We start from the raw sequence: 26817 nt of genomic DNA on the forward strand, positions 1-26817 counted from the left end.
AGCACTCTATACAATAGCCAAGACATGGAAACAACCTAAATGTCCATCGACAGAGGAATGGATCAAGATGGTGTGGTATATATACACAATGGAATATTACTCAGCCATTAAAATGAACCAAATACCAGCATTTTTAGCAACATGGATGGACCTAGACATTATCATGCTAAGTGAAGTCAGCCATACAATGAGACACCAACATAAATGCTTTCACTGACATGTGGAATCCGAAAAAAGGACATAATGTACTTCTTTGCAGAACAGATGCTGACTCACAGACATTGAAAAACTTATGGTCTCCGGAGGAGACAGTTTAGGGGGTGGGAGTTGTGCTTTGTTGTGGGATGTAAATCCTGTGAAATTGGACTGTGATGATTATTATACAACTACAGATGTGATAAATTCATTTGAGTAATAAAAACAAATTGTGAAGTTAAAAATATGTTAAAATTATCTTGGGTCTCAGTATAAATATGGAGAAAATTTTGAAGGGATCTTTAAGGAAACCAGCCTCATAAATAAGGTAAATATATATCTTACTTATTAAAGTAATTAAAAATATTGATCTTAGAATTTTTTTTTTTGTCTTAGAGCCACACCCATGGCATATGGAGGTTCCCAGGCTAGGGATCGAATTGGAACCTTAGCTGCTGGACTACACCACAGCTATAACAACACCAGATCTGAGTCTTGTGTGACCTATACCAGAGCTCATGGTAACACCAGATTCTTAACCCACTGAGTGATGCCGGGGATCAAGCCTGCTTCTTTATGGATACTGGTCAGATTCGTTTCTGCTGAGCCATGACAGGAACTCTTGATCTTGGAATTATTTAAAAACTGATTAATAATATGCCTGTCTTTCCAAGGTAAATTGGAAGAAAAGAAAAAAAGTCCATGAGATCTATTCAAAATAGAGAGTGAGGATAATCATACATGATCAACTATAGGGATGAATTGAGCTAATCCTGCCTTTGTGATAAAGGAGTAATCTTTCAATGAATAAGATGGTTTGACAACTGTGTGGAGATTTACGTCCTTTCACAATTTAGGGCATAGTGAACTCATGATTACTCCATAGCTTTCTAAGTTCTTCTCCAGTCTATATTCTGTTTTTCAATAATTTTTGCCACTCCTATAAGATTTCTTTTCCAAATATCACAGATCCCACTATGCTCATTGTCTGCACAAAATCTAACCCCCCCCCCCCGATTAATACATAGCTAAAACTTTTCATGACATTTCAATAGGTCTCCCTGCAGGTGAAGTAGGCAGGCTATGAGTCCAGCTTTTGAGATTGCTATTATGATTTCATTCTTATTAGTTATGATATGATGGGCATGGTAATTAAAATTCTCTGTATTTTAGTTTCCTTAGCTATAAAAGGATAACAATTTTAATGAGTACAAATATTTATTGTAAAAATGAAGAGAAATAATCCATCATGTTTTAGGAATACTGCCCTGGTCCATTATGAGTACTTCCTAAATATTAGCTATTATGTTATTATTGTTCATATTGCTACTCTTTGAAATTCAAAATAACCTAAGATTATAAATGTCTACCATCTGATAGAAGATTTTATATACATTATCTAATTTAACTTGAACTATAAATTTCTGAAATAGGAATTATTATTCCCATTTTACAGATGAGGAGGCCAAGACCCAGACATTTTAAGTGACTTCTCTGAATTCTCACAGTGACTGACTGCTACAGCCAGGTTCCCACCTGGATTTTCTGACTTCATGTTTAGGACACATTTTACTGCACAGGAATAATTCTTTCTGAGGTTGTCATCTGTTACTCCACTGTGAAGAATACTGGTTAATGATGCTGGCTATGAGTTTGAATGCCAGCATAACCAGTTACTTGTAATTCATACAAACTCTTTGAGGTTCAGTTTTCTCCACTGCACAGGATGGATAGTGATGCTCATTTTTATGAAGATATTAAGAGGACTGTTTCACTTAAGTAAGTACAGTAGCTGGTATATATCATGTAAACAATTTTATTAATTTATAAATTAATATATATTTATATTTTTACTTTTATTGATCTATGTTAAGATGCTTAATGTTATCCTAACATCCTGTATTTTTTTTATCATTAGTACCTTACTCTTCACTGTGCTCATCTCTGTCTATTGAAAATGTACCCCTCTTTCACAGGGAAATACTTCCCTTTGCCCTGAAGTCTGCCTTATTCGACAAATAGACAGAGATCCACAGTTCCTTGCCAAGCTCTGTGGAACTGGGTATGCTTCACCATTTAGAATTTGGTCTTATTTTAAAAAGTTAAAAGAATATTTGTCATATATTATGTGCTGTCACCTGGAAAGATCTGGAACAGAATCCTGTAATTAAACACAGTAATATTTTGGCTGCAAATAATACAAATGTTCACACCATTTGGATAAATAAAGACTTTACCTATGTTCATATCAGTTTAGGCCATATATTCTAAGATGTAGATTAGGGTAGCATGTGCTGCCAGACAATTAAAATTAAAAAAAAATATGTTCTGTTTTGTTGATTTTAGCATTGCACATAAAGAATTGAGGCCTGTATGAATTCCTCCCACCCTGACCCACCCCTCTCACAGTTTTGTTAGGTTCTTTCTTGATGTTATGCTGTATTCTATTTAGCACGGTTGTGTATTTACTCATCTCAGTCTCTGTTTTTCTTAAGGTCTCTAAGGGCAAGGAGTATGTCTGTGTGTCTCCATCTTTGTATGTTTTTTCAGAATCAAGTATGTTCTTAAATCCTACTAGGTATATTGGGCATACTTTATAAACAAAATATCACATTAATATTCTAAATGTGTAGATAGTGCTAAGAGGAGTTGTCTTCCAAATATTGCAATATTTCTTTTCATGATTGATGGTTACCATGCACTGAGTCATTATTCAAACAAATTTCTTTGGAAGGAAACAGTATAAATTATACTGTTATTATTCCTAAGATCTCATAAAGTGCTTAACCAATTGATGCTCTGCCTGAACTATGATTCCAAAAGAGATAGGTAAAATTTCAAATTCAAATTCTAATCTAAATTTAGGAAATTAGGACATGAAGGGGGAATATTCTTAGCATCTTATTTTGTAATTTGCAGTTAAACCATTTACAAGTCAATGATAAGACTCTTTGGCTAAAATTGATTTCATGCTATATGTTTGTGAACCTTTTTCTTCTTAGTAATGATTTACTTTAGAAGAAATATAGTAAATCTTTCCATCTTACCTATATGTTGTCCATACATGTGATAAAAGAAGCTGAAACAATACGCAGTGTTCGTGGGTCCATAAGGGTTTTTGGGTGCTATGCTGAAAACAGGGCTAAGAAGTCGTGCCTTTTCTCCTTCTAATCTGGGTCGAGATGTCTCAATGTACATATAAAAGCCTTAAAAAAAGACAAAATGAAATGTTTAAAGACATTATTATTAGGTGACATAAAATTCAAAATCACCAAGAAGTTTTAGAGTTTTCATACAAAGCAAAGATTACTAGGACGGTCTGCATCTCATTTATTAAATCTGTATAGGCAGGAGTTCCTGTCATGGCTCAGAAGGTTAAGAACCCAACATAGTGTTCGTGAGGATGCAGTTTGATCCTTGGTCTTGCTCAGTGGGTTAACAATATGGCCTTGCTGCAGTAGGTCACAGATCTGGCATTGTCATTGCTGTGGCATAGGCCAGCAGCTGCAGTCCCAATTCCATCCCTGGCCCAGGAATTTCCATATGGTTCAGGTGCAGCAGTAAAAGAAAAAGAAGAGAAAAAAATCTGTAGAGGCATAACATAATATAAAGAATAAATAATCTATAGAGCTAAAGATAAAATTGTTGAAAATGTACAAAAGACTGAGACAAAATTAGAATTTTAGACTTGAATTTAAAAAAAAAAAAATTCCTAATCTCTCAATTATATATGCCAGTGAGTTCTGAGAGAAAATTAATGACGACCAACTTTGGTTGTATCTGAATTATTGATACAGTACATCAAAAATTTCATGTTTTATTCCAAAATCTTCCAATCTATAGCTAAACATTCTCCTGTATTTCATATTAATGGCGTACCTAAAAGTCTAAGGCTAGGGTAAGATTGTTATGAACACAGCATTTCATACCCTCATACCTTCTTTGGAGCCGCTACGGTCAGCATTAGGTCCAGTATTTGGAGTATATTTTGTATTTCTTGTTGCAGTACTTTGCTTTGTCCAGTCAAAATTATCTGTATCATCTTGGGTGAACAAGCAAATGTTACCATCCTCAAATCCACAGTGAAATTCTCCTGTTAACGAATTTTAATTAAGGTAATTGAATTTAATTAAATGAATACAAACATTGCAATATTCTAAATTAAAATATTATAAACCAATAATAATTCAAGATTGCAATCACGTACAAGATCACAACTAAACAAAAACTATTTCAATTTTAATGAAAACAAAAAATAAACTTGATATGTAAATCAGTCTCTTACCTAATAATTTAAACTCAAACAATTTCCTCTGAAATATCCAGATAATTGAAATTAAAGAATATAATTCATGCCTGAATTATGGCTGAAGAATTTCCTCAATTTTCATTTTTCGAGTATAGGATCAATCTAAACAAAACTATCAATTAGAAAAGCATCATTACTATTAATTTACCTGACAGCACTTTAATGTTGTATACCTTGATGTTATAATTTTTCACACCATGTCTGGAGACAATTTCACACATACCCATTTATACAAATGGAAGTTTAATTAGGGGAAGATAATGGCAAATTTTTTTTTGTCTTTTTTTTTGCCATTTCTTGGGCCGCTCCCGCGGCATACGGGATGTTCCCAGGCTAGGGGTCCAATCGGAGCAGTAGCCGCCGGCCTACGCCAGAGCCACAGCAACGCGGGATCCGAGCCGCGTCTGCGACCTACACCGCAGCTCACGGCAACGCCAGATGGTTAACCCACTGAGCAAGGGCAGGGATCGAACCCGCAACCTCATGGTTCCTAGTCGGATTCGTTAACCACTGCGCCACAATGGGAACTCCCGGCAAATTTTTTTTTTAAGTAGTTATCTTTCATACTTTATTTAAATTTGGATTTGCCAGATGCTTCAAATTCACTAGAAATGAAATAATGAAAAGACTTTATGAAGACCCTGTGGAAGGACTGGGATTTCTTGGCTGCCTGCCACATGCTGATTTCAGACACAAGTTCAAAGAGAGTTTTATTGAAGTCCCTGAAATGAGGGTGTAGTTATGTTTCTATGTATCAAAGGATTTTGTTAGTGGGATACATACTGCTTGAAATATCAGAGTAAATAGTGGAGATTATAAACTCCTCTAGATACAACTTTAAAATAATCCTTAATTAAAAAAATAAGCACAGTTTATATTATTTCATATAAAATTATAAGAACTCTATGAAAAAACAGTAGAACTAACTCATCAGGCTCACGATGGAGAAAGCTTTGACAAACTTCAGCTAGTAAATAATGAAGTCAAGGCTGAGTACAGGAAGTTCCTGTCATGGCACAACAGAAACGAATCCAGCTAGGAACCATGAGGTTGCGAGTTCGATCCCTGGCCTCGCTCAGTGGGTTAGGGATCCACCGTTGCCGTGAGCTATGGTGTAGGTCACAGATGCAGCTCAGCTCATGCGTTGCTGTGGCTGTGGCGTAGGTGGGCAGCTGTAGCTCAGATTTGACCCCTAGCCTGAGAACTTCCATATGCTATGTGTGTGGCCCTAAAAAGACAAAAGACCAAAAAAAAAAAAAAAAGACAAAGTCCCTGGAATTCATAAAAATATAAATATCTAAATAATAGAGACTCCCATCCCCCCCACTCCCCACAATGGGTTACGCTGATCAGATATCTCTGGGAGTAGAGCCCTTGATGTTGAGATGATGCCCCTGAATTAATCTGTGTGCTTTTGTTCACTAACAATGAACTATCAGAAAATGGAATTAAGAAAAATCTCAATTTAAGTAGCATCAAAAAAATCAAAACACTTAATAATAAACTTTGCCAAAGAGATGAAGGAAATTGTACACTGAAAAATACAAAACATTGATGAAAGCAATTAAAGGATGCACAAACAAATGGAAAGACATCTTGTGTTCTTGTATTGGAAGAATTAACATTGTTATAATCTCCATACTACCCAAAGTGATCTATAGATTCACTTCAATCCCTATGAAAATCGTGTGGCATTATTTTCGTAGAGTTAGAAAACAATTCTGAAAATTCATATGAAACCACTAAAGACTTCAAACTGCCAACACAATTATGAGGAGGAAGAATGCTGGAGACCTCACACTCAACTGATTTTAAAATATACTGCAATGGGAGTTCCCGTCGTGGCGCAGTGGTTAACGAATCCGACTAGGAACCATGAGGTTGCGGGTTCGGTCTCTGGCCTTGCTCAGTGGGTTAACGATCCAGCGTTGCCGTGAGCTGTGGTGTAGGTTGCAGACGCGGCTCGGATCCCGCGTTGCTGTCGCTCTGGCGTAGGCCGGTGGCTACAGCTCCGATTAGACCCCTAGCCTGGTAACCTCCATATGCCGCGGAAGCGGCCCAAGAAATAGCAAAAAGACCAAAGAAATAAAAAATAAATAAAATAAAAAAATAAAATATACTGCAATGCTACAATAATCAAAGGAGTATAGTACTTGTGTTCTATTGGGAAGGTAAAGTGGTATAGCTATTATGGAAAGTGGTAGAAAGGTTCCTGAAAAAAAAAATCTAATATAGAACTACCATAATATCCAGGAATCCCTTCTGTAAATATAACCCAAAGGAAATGAAGTCAGTACCTCAAAGAGATACGTGCACTCCCATGTTCACTGCAGTATTATTCTCAACAGAAAAGATGTGGGAACAACCTAAGAGTCCATTGAAGGATGGATAGATAAAGGAATGATGGCAGACATATACAATGCAACATTATTAGGCTTTAAAAATGATTATCCTGACATTTGCAATAACAGAGATGAACCTGGAGTACAATATGGTACTCTTGACAACTAATCATCTTTCTTTTCAGTAAAGCATTTCAATCAAAAGATTTTAAACACAAACAAAAAACTTCTAAACATAAAATATTCTTCTAAATTTAACACTGGGTACAAATTCAAGATTTAAGATTGAGTCTAATGAAGAGCCTAACTATGACAAAATTTCATAAACTTATACTATATAAATACTTTGGAAGTAGCTATTTAGGATAAATAAATTAAGTGATGAAATGTGAAAGAGCATTTAAGAGTAATTTGATTTGTTGCCACAATATAAAGTTGCATATCACATTTATTATCATATTAAATGTAAGATATTCTCTAGTATATTCCTGAAATCATTTTATCTTATTAAGATGTTTCAAACTATCATTTATGTCGAAGCCAACATATATTCAAACCATTTTGAAACTTTATTATCAAAACAATAATCTTTTTTGAAAGAAATATTGCTAAATAGTATTTTAAGAATTCATTATGTATAATCATAAACAGCATGTAAGAAGTGAGATTTGATAGCATTTTCTTCATTTCAAGAAATAATTTAGAATCATAATGGAAATAATGTTTTTAATTTCATTTTTTTCTCAGTTAGATTTTCCCCTCCCTGAACTGCTTAATTTTCATTTTTTTTCAACTTCATTAACAATATCATTACTGGTAAGGTATCTTTTAATGATCTGTGGAGAATAAATAGTAAGTAAGTTGTAACTAGTTGAAATATTATAGCAAGATCACAGTAACAGAAAACAAGTTTGCCAGGGGCTGGGGTGCAGGGAGGCTTGACTAGAAAGCAAGATAGGTAAAATTTAGGGGTGATGAAACTTTCTGGTGATGGTTATAAGACTGTACAAATTGGTCAACATTTCTTATGGAAATGTATACAAAATAAGTTGAATTTTTTTGTATGTAAATTCTACCTGGAAAATAAATGGCAAAAATTAAAATATAGCATTTAAAAAAAAAGATCTCAGGTAAAAGTAGTCTGAGGCAAAGAAAAATCAACTTTACATAGCAAAAATCAAAAATAAAACATGACCCTCTTTTACAGATTGGCCTATTTTCCTCCTTTACTAAATAAGAGCCTGAATCGGTAGCAAGTGGATTTGTTTGATGAAGCATTTTTCTTATATGAGTTTTGGCCCATTGACAATAATGAGAGTTAAAGAAATCAATTAATAAGAAAAAAATGTATGTGACTGTCAATAACATTAAAATAACTTCTTTAGATAACAAAGAGAAGTGATTATGTAATGTTTACTTTTTTCCTAAACAATTCTCATATTCTACCATATGGACTACTCAGGAAAAAAATCCCAAACTGCATAGTCAATGGAAATTTTTGGTATAAAGAGGTGTGCTGGGAATTACTTTAAAAATAGAAAATTCAATGCATTGTTTGGATTTGCATCTTACTGTATATAAAATGCCTGCTGAGGAAGAGAAGTTGGTAACTATGACCTAAAGGACCCAAGCTTTTAAAGGAAGCATTTAAATTCAATTAATGTTATCCATCTTTATAGCACACTTCTGGCTTCTGTAACTTTTGAACATTGTACACCAGACATAATGAGTGTTGCTCAGTTATTATGTATGTGAACATGACCTTCTTTTCAATGACAGACAAGTTTTTCCTTACCTTCTTCATTTGAGGGGCCTCTATTCACCTTTCAGGATCCAGCTTAAATATCATCTTTTCTATATCATCTAATTCTATCTTTCTCAGTTGCCATAAAATAATGGTGCTTATCATATTGGACTGAGGTCAGTTAACAAACACCCCTCCCATAAATATGTATGCATTTTGTTCAGTAGATAGACTGTTCAAAATCTTTTTCTTGAATTGAAATATTTGTCAATTTCCCTTGTATTTAGTTTTAATTTTTCCGTGACAACTGTTTCAAATATTTCTATTGAATGTGTAATAAGAGAACTTACTTCAATTATAATCAATATAGTAATTAAATAGCAATAATATCCTGGGTAGAAGCCAGGGAGAATTTGACTTATGCAATTAATTAGTCTTAAAACTGTCATGTATTTGTTCTGTTAACAAATAAGCATTGAATACCTGCTAAAAATGAGATGCTGTGATAGACGCAAAGATAGTCAGATGTAGAGAGAAATTAGAAACATATTGAGTGCTTAAGTATCTTATTGTCTACTGGAAAATATCAGAAAATGAAAAATAGATTCCATATAAATAAAGATAAATTGTTATGAAAATTGAAAGAAGGAATACTTAGTGGAAGAAGAAGCATTTGTGATAAACATATGAAAAATGAAACTCAGAGTTGATAATGTCCACAATAAAGGGGCATTGTGATGACTAAATGAACTTCTATGCAATGAAGCAAGATGCGAACAATAAAAATCTAGAAAAAAATTTGGATATGCAGATGTGGAGTAAAAGAGGATCTTTAGTAGGAAATACAGCAAGAACAGAGTTATGTAGTTTGGTCTTTGTTATATAGTCAGTTCAAGGCCATTGAAGAAAAGAGAACACAGTAAAATGAGAAAAAAGATTTGGACAGATTCTTCACTAAGTATAGGAAATCGAGAATATTGTATGACTAGGAATAAGAGTGCAAAGGTGGCTCTTCCTTCTTTTGTTAGAGAACAATATATTGCTAGACACAAAATAGGAGATAAAAATCAATTCTTCATTTCAAAATGAAATATTATCAAATGGATGGTGACCAGATTATCCTCTTCTTCATATAAGATTGGAGTATAGAATAGTGATCCATGAAAAATCTTGATTAAAACTTTCAAATACCAACTTTTTAAGTAAATATCATATTTCATGAGTGGAACATAGAAATAAAATAATGAAAATTAGAGAAACTCAAATACTGGTAATATAAAAAATCAACAATGCCAGAAGAGAAACAAATGTTAAACAGGTTTGGGAAAATGACTGCATATTTAGGAAAAGTCAATTATCAATATAAAACACCCATATCCATTGAAATGTATCATTTACACTTAATGCCAATTTAACTGTTTCTAAGATATTTCATTTTAACCCACATGAGAACAGTTGCTAAATAATCTTTGCATGTTTATGCATGTTCTATTTTTCCTAATTTTTAAATACAGTTCCATTTTTAAAGTGAAAATATACTTACTCAAATGAGGATTAACAGGAGCTATAAGAAAAACAACAAAAAAAAATAGTATTAGCATGGCTCGAATGTCTTTAAAAAATAAAATTCTAATCTCATAGTTCCTTACCAAAACTTAATGATCTGCCCCACTGTGGCCACAGAGAATTATATCTGCAATCTATTTTGTTCTAGAGGATTGAATAGAATCTACTTTGGAGCTCAGCAATAAAAGTACCCGAAAGATCAATGCTAAATAGCATGTGGGATTTGTTCATGTTTCAAGGAATGGCGTTGCTGATCTTTCATATCCTAACTAGTGCTAAACAAAACCAAGAAATCAAAACTGAGGCTGACAGTAGGCCAACCTATAATCTAGAAGTTTTAACAATGAATGCAATTATCCTACAGAGATTGTACTTTCTTTTTTTTTGTTGCCCTTATCTACTTCTAATGAAAAAACATAATAAATATGAAAAAAAGCAATTCTCATATCATATCATTATATGTGTCCCAAAACAAACAACTGTTTTGATGTTGCTTTGTTTAATTACACACACGCACACATAGTTTTCAAATGATAAGCAATATATTTGCATTTTTATGTACTGGAAGAAATATTTATCTCAAAATACTAATCGTGTTTACAGTGCAAGTGCTGACTGATTTCTATCTGAAGAGAAATAAGTACTTTACATTTTACTAACAACAAAAATATATCTAACCTAAGAGGCAAAGTGGTGTCTGTTTATATTGATTAGGCATTTATCATACTGCAAGAAAATCCGTTACGGATGAAAGAAAGCATTATTGCAGCCACCGAAGATTACAATGGGCAGTTAATCTAACCTCCAGAAGTTTGTCTACTTTCTTCTTAATCCTAGCGTTTGCCATTAACCATTTTTGTTAAACTTGGATATACTATTAAAGCATGATAGTTAAAAATGCACAAAACATGTTCATATATAATTGTTACATTTCATACTCTAGGATCAATTTTAACAAAGTGATTGGTTTTTTGATCAATTACTTTCTGCTGTGTTTACATAAAAAAGATAGACTAGTCCAATTATTTTAATTGTTCTGATTCTGCATTCTCCAGGGCAAATTATGAAATAAATAACATAGAGAAGGGACTATACATTTACTAGTTCCACTGAAGTGGAGAAAAAATAATCTACTTTCTTGTAAGACATAAGTTTTTTTAATTTGAAAAATACTTATTAAAATTAAAATTATTTCATAATTAAAATTTAAGATTACAAGTTTTTCTATATTTTTTTGAAAGAAGTATCTTTGAATTATAATGTAATTATAAGAAATGTCACATATACATATAACATCTGACCAGACTGAATTTTTGAGACTTCTGCTACAATATTTTAGTCACCAAATTGACTATAAACATTACAATTAACCTAGGGAAAATTTGCTATTCAAAATTCAAAATACTGCAGTGGGTCTATTTTTCTTCTTTCAATTGAACTTGAAAGTCTAATATCTTATAGATGCCTTGATACCTGATATGCTGATACATGATATACTAAAGTATGCTTTACCCAAATCCATAATATATAAAAGTAATTTTTAACTAAAATGTTTGAAATTTTAATAAGCATACCTACTAATATAAAGAAAACTAAAGTTGAAACTAAACATGATGTCTATTTTCCAGATTTATTTTTCATTTCAGTTTGCTACCTCAGAGTTTTCAATAAGAACTATAGAGCTTGTGAAGATTTTTTTTCTATACATTCATAAGACAATTTTTAATAATTTCTAAACTTAGGCAAGAGGTAATGATTCTCTGTCATGGAATCGTGAGCCCTAACTCTAGCCAGAGTGAGTCTGTTTAACTCTGCAGGACACTGAAACTTTCTGGGTCTTAATATCTTCATCTTTTAAAAGAATGGATATTAATATATGGTTTCCAATGCTTCTAAATATTACATAGTCTACAGTTTTACAACTTGGGGCAGGGAGCATAGATATTAGTTAGGAAGAGATCATTCATGTTTTATTAAACATATGACACTAAAAATTGAGAAAAATATACTGGGATGTTATCTAGTTGTTGTTTGATGGAATTATGAAGGTGATTATTGAATAACAATTGTAATTCTGTACTAATATTTATAACACTCACCAGAAAAATAAACATTTTTAAAAGAGTCATATTTAAGAAAAGATGCCCAGTGAGTCTAATGCTTTTACATTGATCTTCTATGAATATTCTACTCTACATTACATATCTTAATTTTTTAATGAAAATTGAATATATCATGTACAATGTACACTCTGATGAGGAGAGTGAAGAAAAGACTTCACATGAAAAACAACCTTAATGAGTTTTTAATAATTTCATTTTGTTTTTTACTTTTGATAGTATTCACTATTTTTCCCTCTTAAGTAGGAAAGCATACTTAATGCTAAACAGGATGGAGAACTTCACATGCAAAAAACAAAAAAAAAACCAAATTCCATTATCTTTTTAACTCAAGCCCTAAAAATCAATAATGAACAGGATAATATTCCATTGAAGTAATGAAACATTTTGCCAGTGATTTACTAAACCTTGAAAGATACATTGATGATTTTTGAGCTAGTCACTGAATATAACTGAAAAAATACACATAAATTTCAAAAGACAAAATCTGTGAGGTATATATTAAATTAATATAAAAGGCATACAAATAGGAAGAGAAGAGGTAAAACTGTCACTGTATGCAGATGGCATGATGCTATACATAGAAAACCCTAAGGACTCGACCCAGAAAGTACTTGAACTGATCAACAAATTCAGCAAAGTAGCAGGATATAAGATTAACATTCAGAAATCAGATGCATTTCTGTATACTAACAATGAAATATTAGAAAAGGAATTAAAAAATACAATACCTTTTAAAATTGCACCCCAAAAAATCAGATACCTGGGAATACACCTGACCAAGGAGGTGTAGGATTTATATGCTGAGAACTATAAAACATTCATCAAGGAAATTAAAGAGGGTTCAAAGAAATGGAAAAATATTCCACGCTCCTGGATTGGAAAAATTAATATTGTAAAAATGTCCATATTACCCAAAGCAATCAACAGATTCAATGCGAACCCTATCAAATTACCCAGGACATTTTTCACAGAACAGGAACAAACAATCCAAAAATTTATGTGGAACCACAAAAGACCCAGAATTGCCAAAGCAATCCTAAGGAACAAAAACCAAGCAGGAGGCATAACTTTCTCAGACTTCAGGCAATATTACAAAGACACAGTCATCAAGACAGTGTGGTACTGGTACCAAAACAGACAGACAGACCAATGGAACAGAATAGAGAACACTGAAATAAACCCTGACACCTATGGTCAATTAATCTTTGACAAGGGAGGCAAGAACATAAAATGGGAAAAAGATAGTCTTTTCAGCAAGCATTGCTCAAAAACCTGGACAGCTGCATGCAAAGCAATGAAACTAGAACACACCCTCACACCATGCAAGAAAATAAATTCAAAATGGCTTAAAGACTTAAATATAAGATAAGAAACCATCAAAATCCTGGAAGAGAACATAGCCAAAACATTCTCTAACATCAACCTTATGAATATTTCCTCACGTCAGTCTCCCAAAGCAACAGAAATAAAAGCAAAAATAAACCAATGGGACCTAATCAAACTGACAAGCTTTTGCACAGCAAAGGAAACCGAAAAGAAAACAAAAAGACAACTTACAGAATGGGAGAAAATAGTTTCAAATGATGCAACTGACAAGGGCTTAATCTCTAGAATAACAAGCAACTTATACAACTCAACAGCAAAAAAGCCAACAACCCAATTGAAAAATGGCCAAAAGACCTGAATAGACATCTCTCCAAGGAAGATATGCAGATGGCCAAGAGGCACATGAATAAATCCTCAACATCTCTGATTATTAGAGAAATGCAAATCAAAACTACCATGAGATACCACCTCACACCAGTCAGAATGGCCATCATTAATAAATCCACAAATAACAAATGCTGGAGAGGGTATGGAGAAAAGGGAACCCTCCTGCACTGTTGGTGGGAATGTAAGCTGGTACAACCACTTTGGAGAACAGTATGGAGGTATCAGAAATCTATACATAGAACTACCATATGATCCAACAATCCCACTCTTGGGCATATATCTGGACAAAACTTTCCTTCAAAAAGACACAGGCACCCATATGTTCATTGCAGCACTATTCACAATAGCCAAGACATGGAAACAACCCAAATGTCCATCAACAGATGATTGGATTAGGAATACTACTCAGCCATAAAAAAGAACAAAATAATGCCATTTGGAGCCACCTGGATGGAACTAGAGACTCTCATACTGAGTGAAGTAAGTCAGAAACAGAAAGACAAATACCATATGATATCACTTATATCTGGAATCTAAGATAAGACACAAAGGAACCTTTCCACAGAAAAGAAACTCATGGACTTGGAGAATAGACTTGTGATTGCCAAGACAGAGTGGGAGGGAATGGGATGGACTTGGAACTTGTGGTTAATAGATGAAAACTATTGCCTTTGGAATGGATTAGCAATGAGAACCTGCTGTGTAGCACTGGGAACTATGTCTATCACTTATGATGGAGCATGATAATGTGAGAAAATAGAATGTGTACATGTATGTGTAACTGGGTCACCATGCTGTACAGTAGAAAAAAATTTTATTGGGAAATAACAATTAAATATATATATATATATATATATATATATATATGATCGCTGTTATTTCTATTTGAACTATTATAAAGGTTTTGTTTCTTTTTGTGTTTTCTGGCTATGCCTGTGGCAGGTGCAAGTTCCTGGTTCAGGGACTGAAAAGATGGCACAGTAGCAACTTGAGTCACAGGTATGACAACACTGGATCCTTAACCCACTGGAACACCAGTGAACTCCGTAAACCATTATGAAGTTTTTGATCAACTTTGGTTCCCAAGTTTGACAGTATTTCAACTTTTGTTAAAGTAGGACATTTAAACAGTAAAGAAATATTAAATACATATGGTTAATAAAGGCAAATTATCATACATTAACATTAGTGATCTAAAAGAAAATAAAATAACCCTCTTCCAAAAAAAAAAAAATCAACTGAGGTGACATTCAACAAGTGTATGGAAAAACAAATTGTGGTACATCTAAACAATGAGATGTTATCAACAGTAAAAAGAAATGAACTATCAAGCCAGAAAAAGATATGGCCAATGTTTTAATGTGTATTGCTAAGTGAAGCAAACCAGTTGAAAGGGGCTATGTGTTGTAGGATTCCAACTGTACAATGTCTGGAAAAGGCAAAACCATAAAAAGATTAGTGGTTGTTGTAAAGGTTAGAGGTGGGATGAAAGGATGAATAGGTGGAGCAAGAGGAATTTCATAATGGTGAAACTATTCTGTATGATACTGTAGTGGCAGATAAAAATATTACACGGTTATGAAAATGCATATAACTCCACAACACAAATAATGACCCCCAATGTAAACCATTGACTTTAATAGTGTATATTTGTTAATCGTAATGAACATACCTTCCAAGATGGTAACAGAAGGGAAAACGGTGCTGAGGGGAGGGCATATATGGAAGTCTCTATACTTGCTGCTCAATTTTCTATAAACTTAAAACTGTTCTAAAAAGTGGTTTACTAATTAAAATTTTAAAATTTTCTCACATTTCCTAACTTAATGATATACATTTTTAGACCATCTTGAAAAAAAAGGTAGACAGGCTGCATCATACCTTATAGGGTAGAAAAATAAAGGGACATTGATGATATTATCATCTAGGGTCAATGCTAATTAAACATTTTTATATATCTCTGCATTAATAATCAAAATATTACAACTTATGTTGATTTAATCTTTTTCTTTTGTCACTTAGCTAAGGACCCAGAAAGTCAATATGCTAAATTTTATGTCTAAATTTGCTAAATAGTTACAGCCTACATATTTAGATACTTTGGTATGCAAATAAATACTTTGAAATGAAAAACTACTTACCACTATATTTGATGACACGAATTGTTGAATCTCCTTCGCCAAATTTGGTGAGAGGAGTCAGTCGGACTTCATAAGCCTCTGGTTTAATTAGCTCAGTCAAGTTATATGTAATTAATTCTCCCTTTTGAATATTCCCATTTATTTTAATCTCCTGTTCCCACCATCGCTGTTGTCCAGCCTGAAAATAAAAAAATTACATAATAATATTCCCAGTCTTTTTAACTGTGTGTTGATCATGTGGCTAAAAATACTAAGGCTTGGGCAGGGGCAGTTCTTTGGGGACTTGGACAAAGCTATATTCCTTTAGAGATGTATCTTTGTTTCTGAAATGCTCCTAAGGGCCTCAGTAGTATGGTTTACTTTTACTTTGAATATGAAACCCTTTGGTATTACAGATTAAAGTGGGGACAATCCCTTGCTTTAGGCAAGTTCTAGGTTTTCATTCCTGTCTGCCTCACCACTGCCAAACTATAAGAATCAAAGTTCAGGTTTGTCTGGGTCATTTAATAGCTGAAGGCAAAAGCAATTTGGGTGAAAAATTCCATTAACTCATTTGATTTTACATTTTTCTTTAGATTTTTCTATTTTACCTTAGATTTTTATCTCATATAGGTAAATGTTTGTGTATATATACATATATATTTAATACTGCTTAAAGGTGGGTTAATCCTAATTATATAGTCTAGCCTGGTATATTTCTGGAAATGAAAATCTCAAGTTTGTGCTAATAGCACAGCATAAGACACATGACAGATAAAATAATGGAATGGAATAGAAAGCCCATGTATACATTGGTGGGACTGTTCACATAAAAGACAGGAAAATAAATACCATTCAGTTGGCTATGAATATAAAAAAAATACATGAATGTGACCCCTATCTCATTTCTTATAAAGGAAAGTCAGTCTCAGGAGGATCAACTACTTACATTTAAAAGGCAAAAGTTAAATCATTTAGAAAACAGACAGAAGAATGTCATTATGACCTCAGGTAAGATATTACTTTCTTTTTCTTTTTTTTTTTTTGTCTTTTTAGGGCTGCACCAGCAGCATATGGAGGTTCCCAGGGTAGGGGTTTAATCAGAGCTACAGCTGCTGGTCTATGCCACAGCTGCAGCAATGCCAGATCCTGCAATGCTGGATCCTCAACCCACTGAGCGAGGCCAGGGATTGATACCACAACCTCATGGTTCCTAGTTAGATTCATTTCCTCTGTATCATGACGGGAACTCCTGATATTACCTTCTTTTCTTTTCTTTTCTTTTTTGGTCTTTTGTCTTTTCAGGGCTGCACCTGGGGCATATGGAGGTTCCCAGGCTAGGGGTCTAATCAGAGCTACAGCCACTGGCCTACACCACAGCCACAGCAATGCCATATCCGAGCCACGTCTATACCCTACACCACAGCTCATGGCAATGCCAGATCCTTAACCCATTGAGCTAGTCCAGGGATCGAACCCGCTACCTCATGGTTCCTAGTCGGATTCGTTTCCTCTGTATCACGACGGGAACTCCCGCTATTACTTTCTTAAACAGAATAGCAAAGACACAATTAGTAAAATAAAAGATTGATAAATTAGCCAATCTTAAATTTGAAACTAATATTAAATTGAAAATTTTAGTACAAAAATGTCTTCTCATCAGTACTCCCCATTAAACAGGGACAATAAAGGCAGATGTTTGGAAAAAGATATTTAGAACAAATACAGTTAATCATAATATATTAAAAATCCTATAACTAAAGAAAAAGAATTCAATAGCAAAATGAACGTAACAGGATCGAGTATTTCATAAATGAGGGAACCTAAATAATTAATTAGAGAAAAAGCTCAGCCTCACTGTGAATCAAGGAAGTTAAGAGTAAAACCATAATACTATTTCAGACCATCAGATTAACCAAAGTTTATAAAAATTACAACTTTAAGGTTTGATGTAGATATAAAACAATGAGAATTTTTATATGTGCCAAGAACCTGGAGTACTCAGGGTGGTGGGGGGCAGGGAGGAGTAGGATTTTAGTTTACTTACAAACTAACAAGTTAGCATGCAACCATACTTTGGACACCAGCAGAAAAACCGAGACTAGCGGTTCAGAGAAAAATGTTCACAACATAGCAGACAGCATAAGCTTTACTTTCAGATTTGTTCCCTTTGTCTCCTAAATCACACAGGGTGACTTAGAAGTGCTCAGGTGAATTTTGCCTTTGCCTTTGGTTTGTATCATATCTGTAGGACACCGAGTTTAAGAGACCTTAGTATTGTATAGCTGACAGTAACCAAACCTGTTCAATCATTGCCCAAGAGGAAGACATTATATTTATTATACTTAAATGGGCTTTCCTTCTGCTCCAGAGGGCAGCATTGATCTCTATATTCTAAGAATGTTTGCTATGCAAATGACCATGAAAAGATAGGGTGGAATAATAAGTGCCTCTGCACATATGATATGCAAAAACAGAATTGTTTTATAAAAATATAGTTCCGATGAGTATATAAATTGGTGTGTAAGTATGGAGAGCAGTTTGGCAATAAAAGCAGTTACAATGAGAACAGATAAACCCTTGTACACATGAAACAGGAATATTCACAGCATAGAAAACACAGAAAATGATCTAAACATCAATAAGAGATAGAATAATCGAATTGTAGACTCTTCATAAAATATAATTCAAAATACAACATGAAAGATGAACATAAGCTACAATGCCATCATGATGGATGAATTTCACAATAGTAATACTGAGCTAAAATTAATAGTAAAGCAGGCATATTATAAAATTCAAGTTCAAAATACACATTTTGAAGAGGGATACGTAGATAGGCATTAAAATATAAAGAAAAGCACAAAATAGCAAATACTACATTCAACATACTGGTCACGTGGGTTAGGAGAGAGTCAAGAGTAGGAGGTGCAATTGTAAGGTTATAACAAGGGACTTAACCCTTAACACTAACCCTGATGATTTTGTTCCTTAAGATTGGTAGTTGATAACTAAATTATATTATTTTTGTGTGTACATGAACCATTTCTCTTTGTTTTTCAAAGAGAAAATTGTAGTCTAAGAGAGACAGGCAGTTGTGAATTTTCTAAAAACTTTTTCTCCCTTGAATTTTTACAATACACTCTATTGTATTGTTTCCTCCATGTACTTGTGTGGCACCTTCTCATTCTGTTGATGGGATGCTTCTTCTTTTCTTGAGTTCTACATGTTGATGGTCTCTGGAGGTTTTATACTCTGTATTAGTGGTTCTCACATTTAGACAAGCCTGAGAGTTATGGGACAATTTTATTAAAAACGAAAATTCCAAGTTTTAAGCACCAGTATTTCTGCTTCAGTGATGTCTAGAAATATAATTATTCAGTGAGTTTGGAAAAACATATTTTTTAAAGACCTCCTAGGAATTCCTGTTGTGGTGCAGCAGGTTAAGCATCTGGTATTATCTCTGCAGTTTAGCTGCTGAGGTGGGGATCTGGTGGGTTAAGCATCTGATGTTGCCGCAGCTGTGGTATAGGTCACAGCTGAGGCTCAGATTCAATCTATGGCCTGGGAACTTCCATATGCTGCAGATGCAGACAAAAAGAAGTACCTTCTACTTCATAAGGCATTTTGGAAGTGGGTTATTCAGGGCCTATATTTGGTGAGGCACAGCTCAGACTCCCTAGACCATGGCATTAATACTAGTGGTTTCTCCTACACCTCTATATTGATTACTCCCCAAATTGAATCTTCAGGTCAGATAGTGAAAAACAAAACCAAAAAACATCCCTCTACATCTATTAGTCCTTACCATGTGCCAGGCACTCACCATGTTAACTGTATCATAGCTACCATATTTAATCTACCTCAACCTTCAGTAGATAGGAACTCATACTAGCCCTAGTTTACAAGCTGAGGAAACTGAGGCAGAGGAAATTTGCTGTAACTCTCCTAAGCTTGTGTATCTAGAGAGTAGCAGCTACAGAATTTGGTTACACCCAAAATGATTCTCTCAGGCATCATTTTCTCCTTTACTTTCCCAGAATTTATTGTTTGCTTGTTTTAACTAGTGTCTTTATAATTTGATTACAATACACTTAATAGAACTTTTTTGTGCACATGGATTATAAACCAGAAATGGTTTCTTACTAAATTTTTTTTTCCTACAGTGTTTAGTTATTAACTAGATAAAGATGTGATGAGATTAAATTCCAACATACAGCACATATTTAACTGACTCAAAGAGTGAAGTGGAGTAGGAAATCTAACTTAGTTATAACTGCATAGAGTCACCTAACCTACAAACACTGGTAAAAAAATGGACATGAAACCTAATTCTACAAAGTACTTTACTCGTGTGTAGTTGACACTAGGCACTACGAAGTTTCTCTCAGTTTTGGAGACTAAACATTCTGCAAAATAATATGTGATCATTTCTTTCACTGTCTTTATATTTTAGATTTTTAAATTATATGTATGAACAAAAGGCAATGTACTATTATTCAAAAGATAAAAGTAGTTTAAACTCAAAAAGATACCCAGATAATTGGACATTTTACTATTAGCCAAAGACATACAAAATTAATCAAGATATACTTTTCTGGGTGTTAAATATAGGTTTAATACCACATACTTGTAGTACATCCCAAGGGAAGACTAGGTATTCTGTTGTTATAATGAGATGCTCTACTCAAGTAATTTTACTTGGCAGATAACATTCATGTTGTTCCTTATTACAAACTCTGGAGTACATAACTTTGTATGTGTAAAAAAAGCAATAACTTTGATTCTAAGCCTTTAATTTAAAGCTGTAATGAAAGTATATACTTCAGCAGTTGAGGAATAAGCAATTAAACACTTCATATTGCATCTCAGTGAGCTGTGTAAAATGTAAAAATAGAAAACTAAATTCAATGATTTCACATACACAAAAGAAAACACAATATTAATCTTTTATTTGGAAGTAATAGCACAAAACCCTCAGAGAACGTACGACCCAAACCATAACTACAGATGACAGTTCCAGAGCATAACCATAAGTACTTGCTATGAAAGCAGTGTGTAAAGTTTTTCTTATCATTTCAATTTTTAAAAATGTTTCACTTAACTTTTTCTTTTCTGGCAGATATGTACCTTTCTTCTAGGAGAATAAATTTTATTAAAATATATATCACTATTTGAAGAGGAAATGAGCCATATCTTTTATGAATGTTAAGATCCATACTTTGAAATACATACAATATCTGGAAATTCTGATTTCCAGGGAGTGAGGCTCAGAACAGTTCTATAGCATGACATGGAGGAATATTAGAAAGCTACATTCAATAGCAATTTGAAAACTATTTTCATAAGCATTGATGTGCTTCTCCTAAGAATTGGATAGTCTTCAATTTTTCTAAAACTGAATTCTACTTACCTCACTTCTGCTGATGGAATACTCATTCTTGACAATACAAGATAAATGTGATAAACTTAACCCAATCACTTTCACTTTGCATACTGGGCATCACCAGGGGAAGTACTCAAGTTGGGTCAGGGGCAGAAGAAGCCCATACCCCAGTTTAATTGCCCCTCGCCTTGTGGTGAGGGGTTGCCTATTGCTGGATTATCCTGTTTCTTACTGATATTCTCTGGGATTTAGTCAACTTCCTCCTGTCTTTCTTGTCCTTGGAACTGCCTTGGCACAGGGTCAATGTTTCTACTTAATTTGCATCTTTCTTAGGCAAATCACAGGTTCTCTTTGTCTAAAAGAAACAAGGAGTTTGGGGAATCCTGTTTCCCCTGTATCACAGTGAAGCAAAGGACCTGCCAACTCTCAGTCCCTGAAAACCAGACTCAGTCTGTGCTACTGTAGTACTAGAAGCTCCCTCAGGTAGGACCCAGAGCTTCAAGGCACGTTCTGCAATCTTCCTGAGCCACTTATGGAGAAGTGAGCCCATTTATTTCCTACTCAGTGGGTTGTAGGTGCCTTTCTCTGGGATTTCTTGGATTTACTCTATTGTTCTTAATTTCGCTCTTACTAAAATATTCGTTATAACTGTGGTCTCTTGTATTTGCACTGGAATATCTCCTGATACTTTTATTCTGCTATAAGAGCATTTGAAACTCAACCCTTTTTCTCCCTCAACTGCCTGTGCCCACTTCTATGAACTCTTGCTTGATTTAAAGCTTAGCCTTTCAAGACTATCGTTTTTCCTTATATTTTACAAAATCTATGCAAAGCTCATTTTCTATCTTTTTAATTTTCTGCCAGGGTGTTTGTGGGTTTGTGTTCATATTATTGGACCATAAATTTCAGCCTCTTTCGTTGTGATAATAAATAATGAGCGAGCAGCTGATAAAAAGAATTACAAGGCTTAAAAAAATGCATTTGTTCATATTTAAATTCCCAACTGTCCTTTGCAATCAACATTTCTAACTTAGGTAGTAAATGAATGTCAATCTGCATTTAGTTTTGAATGTCTTGAAAGTTATTCCCTGTGGTTTTTAAATTATATTCCTTATCATAGTAGTTACCTGATTGGAAAACAAAAGAATACAACACCCCTTAGGTAGGTCCATAGCTTCAGTGAATGCCTCTGTTTTTCACAAGTTTTGAAGTTTTCCTTCCTTGCTTACCTTGATGAGCCACTGCTGTCTGGAGGAATGCAAAATGGACACACAGGCAGAGTCTCTGGTAAACATCACTGGTATATCAGTGAAAGACCTTACGAATATATTTCAAAGATAATTTTTAAAATGAGAACTAAATATTAGATACATAGAACAAAATCTTCAGTGACAATCAAATGATACATGCCTGCTCAGTGATGATAGCAATGGGAGAACAGAGAGGGAGAAGGAAAATAGAGCCTAAATCTTCCTAAATATATTGAGTGTTGTGGCTTAAAGTTAAAAATGCAGTTCCAGAAAAACTAAGACAATATTAGAACTGGACTTTAGATAAACAGAGGTCCTTTAGCACCCTGAAAGTTTTTAATGTTTCTGCAGTAGCTAAACATTAAGTAAAGATTTTGAAAACAAAGACTATCCATTTTACATATTCTTAACTATTTAGTACATATTTTTTTATTGTGATTTAGTTTTTTACTTCCAATGTGACTGGATGAGTTAAATGAGAATACTTTAAATATAACTAATATTGACTGACTACTATGTACTAGGATCTCTCTAAGCATTTTATTTAAGCACAAACAATTCAATGTGGTAGCTAAGTAATTAACTTTAGATAGTGTTATTGTATTTCCATTTATTCTATTAAATGTGTAGTTATTGTTTCTAAAAATAAAAACATCTGATAAAAGTAAAATAATAAGAGTAAAAAGAGTAAATAGTGCCTCAGAAGACATACAAAACAAACTGAATATTCAGATGAATCTTTCTAGACTTCTTTTCCTGCTCCTTGCATGAATATTTTAGATCCTTTGTGAGATGCATGGCTTTTTGTTAGTCTTGTTTTGTTGTTTTATTTGTTTGTTTGTTTGTTTTGGCTGCACCTCTGACATGCAGAAGTTCTGGGGACAGGGATCAAACTTAGACCACAGTAGCAATCTAAGCTGCAGCAGTGACAATGCTAGATTCTTAACCTGCTGAGCCACTAGGGAACGGGTAACATTTACCTTAGGGAATGCTCCAGGAAACACTTTTATTTCTAACTCTGCAGAACTCTTTTATCTTGTTATATGAATATGATACAAAGTTTTTCTTTTTTATGAGATTACTTAGTAATAAATTTAAAGATAAACTGTAGTTATGATTTGATAGAATTTAAAAGATTTGACAGGAAAGAGGACATATACAAATCTTGATGTGGTATTTCACTAATCTTTTATCAGTGTATAAAGAATAGTTTGTGTTTATCTAAAGAATAGAATGTAAAATTCTAATAACTATAATTCATCACCCAAAGCATTGCCTTATTACTGGACATTTTTTGGTAATGAATCATTTTACATTATGATTATAGTAAAACATTTGAAGGTTTAAAAATAAAACGAATTTGAAAATGTTAAAAAAGTTCCTATCAAACTTAAGTAAATATGTTAATATGTAGTAGAAATGAATATGAGTGGTTCTAGCTCAGAAGAAGTGTCACTTTGATCATGGTCAGGCTAATGTATCTCCCTGTGGGAAAATTATCCCATTATGAGAAACATGAATTCTAAAGGTACAAATGACAACTCTGTTAAAAATGGAATATGTTTCTTTTAAGGAATATAATTTAACACTCATTTTAAATATAAAAATGTAGCTACAGTACATTCATATTTTAATACCATATTTAAATTTCTAGGAATAAATACAACTATAGTGTTCTTTGCGTAGGAATTAAGAAATTAATCAAAGAGTGAGCTTACCTGGAGTTCCCATCATGGTTCAATGGTTAAGGAACCCTATTAGTATCTATGAGGATGTGGGTTCGATCCCTGGCCTGGCTCAGGGGGTTAAGGATCTGGCATTGCCATGAGCTGTGGTGTAGATCTCAGACACAGCTCACATCCCGTGTTGCTGTGGCTGTGGCCTAGGCCAGCAGCTATAGCTCTGATTCTACCCCCAGCCTGGGAACCTCCATATGCCATGGGTGAAGCCCTAAAAAGACAAAAGACAAAAAAAAAGAGTGAGCTTACTTAAAGATTCTCTTCAGGTCTATACTCTCCTTAAGCATAAACAGTAGTGAAATATGATCCCTCTAATTCACTGCGACCCCACAGGGCAGGGTGCATAAATGATTCCTGTATAGTATGCCTCTTAATCCAACCATCAGACATCAGAGAGAATGATCCTTTAAAAGTGCATTTGACTCATCTTCCACAGTTTATAGAACTGCAATTTGGGATGATAGCTGGGAATACTCAACTAAATTATTGAAGTATTTTTGTCTGATAAGAAAAGTAAAAAATAATAGCTACCAACTTTTTGAAGACTCGCTGTTGACAAGCATTGTACTAAAAATTTTACACATTATTTTTTATTTAATTTTTTTGGTTTTTGTCTTTTTAGGGCCATAGCCACAGCATATGGAAGTTCACAGGCTAGGAGTCAAATCAGAGCTGCATCTGCAACCTACACCACAGCTCACGGCAATGCCAGATCCTTGACCTACTGAACAAGGCCAGGGACTGAACCCTCATCCTCCTGGATACTAGTTGGATTCATTACCACTGAGCCATGACAGTAACTCCTCATTTAATTTTTATAAAATTCCAGTGAGGTTGGTATTATCATATAGATTTCCTCAGTCAAGGCAACTGAAACAAAGAATTGATAAACTTTTCTACGTCACATGGTTGGTAAGAAGCAAGAGATGATATAGGAACCCAATAGTGTCCAATTTCAAGCCTTTGCTTGAAATTAAATGTGTTGTTTTCACAGCTTTTTTTTTTTTAAACCAATGTGCACTTTATTCACATCCTCTTAGAAAAGTGATAAAGAATTTTTACACTAGGGCAGGCCTAATTATGTTGAACTGAATTACACAGCAATGGGTGATAGACTAAGATAATGAAACTATCTTCTGGAGGAAGATTTGTCATACAAAAAGGTTTGATTTTGTGAGTCCTGACAGTTGAAGTGGATTGAGATTCTGCTTTTGAATTTTATTTTGAGACTCCAGTGAATGCATGTTTTGGTTGTACTGAGTTCTGTGCTCATAACTATTATATAAATCATTAAGTGACAGGGTATTTCATATTGCCTCAGGAAAGAATTTGCCTATATTACCAGCATACCCCTTCAACCATGCATTTATTACTTTCATCTGTTAAAAAAAACAATGACACTGAAAACCACCCAAGAGACCATTAGAACAGTAAAAATAATCAGTCTTTAGAGGGTAGTGATCACTCTAGAAGAAAAACTGTTTTCCTATCAAGGTGGGAAATAACAGTCTAATTATTTTCTTGCCATGCTTGGATCAGAAGGTAAAAGGACACCTCGACCTAAAGATGAATTCACTACAAATTTTAACCCTAATAAACTGGAATTAAGCAGTTCAGGCAGCATCTTTCTTCATTAAGTTCATTTTTTCAGGGTGTAAAATAGATCAGTTTTTAGGGTTTCAATTTTGGCATTTCATCCTGGTATTTCAAAGATCACAATCATAATCGTGTCTTTCCTTTTATGAATAACCCCAGTGTACTGTTTTACATCTGTAAGATATTTTGCTACTGCCATGTTCTAGATTCATTACTAATAGCTTTGTATTTAGATTCTGCAAATGCCACCTGGCCCCTCCATTTCTCATTGACAACTTTCTGTAACAGCCTTTTTTTTTAAATATGGAGCACTTCTCAAATTTGCATGTCATACTTGCACAGGGAACATGTTAATCTTCTCTGTATTGTTCCAGTTTCAGTACATGTGCTACAGAAGTGAGCACTCTAATAGCCTTTTAATTGATCTCTTCACTAGTAGCAAATTCTGATTCCTTCCCATCCTACATATTGCCACCAAAGTACTTTGATCTTATTTTCCTGCTCTAATTATTGGAGTGTTATGCTTTTGTAATGTTATTTATAGTAACAGCTAACATTATTGAATGCCCACTAGGTACTTTAATGAATTATTCAATTAAACTTATTTGAAATCTATAATATCACCATGAATATTTTCTAGGTTTTGTTAGAATACATTAGCTTGATACCACTTAAATAGCTATTCATTTGGGCAATCAATTTGACCCTCATAGAGAGAATCCTCAGGTTAATAT

General features: G+C 33.9%; 1 protein-coding gene and 1 non-coding gene across 2 annotated transcripts in view; both read right to left on the reverse strand.

The window, feature by feature from the left end:
• The window catches only part of MDGA2 (MAM domain containing glycosylphosphatidylinositol anchor 2), an 826502-nt gene that overhangs the window by 41670 nt on the left and 758015 nt on the right, over positions 1-26817 (reverse strand). The window contains exons 11-14 of the mRNA XM_047767260.1: positions 16134-16311; positions 10134-10154; positions 4133-4288; positions 3243-3401 (exon numbers count right to left, since the gene is read on the reverse strand). Coding sequence (XP_047623216.1) covers positions 3243-3401; positions 4133-4288; positions 10134-10154; positions 16134-16311 — 514 coding nt within the window. The remainder of the gene's footprint in view (positions 1-3242; positions 3402-4132; positions 4289-10133; positions 10155-16133; positions 16312-26817) is intronic.
• Positions 26381-26487, reverse strand: LOC125121648 (U6 spliceosomal RNA). Its single transcript, XR_007133535.1, has one exon. It is a non-coding gene; the product is annotated as a U6 spliceosomal RNA (small nuclear RNA).

The sequence above is a fragment of the Phacochoerus africanus genome, chromosome 2, assembly GCF_016906955.1.
Source record: "Phacochoerus africanus isolate WHEZ1 chromosome 2, ROS_Pafr_v1, whole genome shotgun sequence".
In the NCBI taxonomy this organism is placed as follows: domain Eukaryota; kingdom Metazoa; phylum Chordata; class Mammalia; order Artiodactyla; family Suidae; genus Phacochoerus; species Phacochoerus africanus.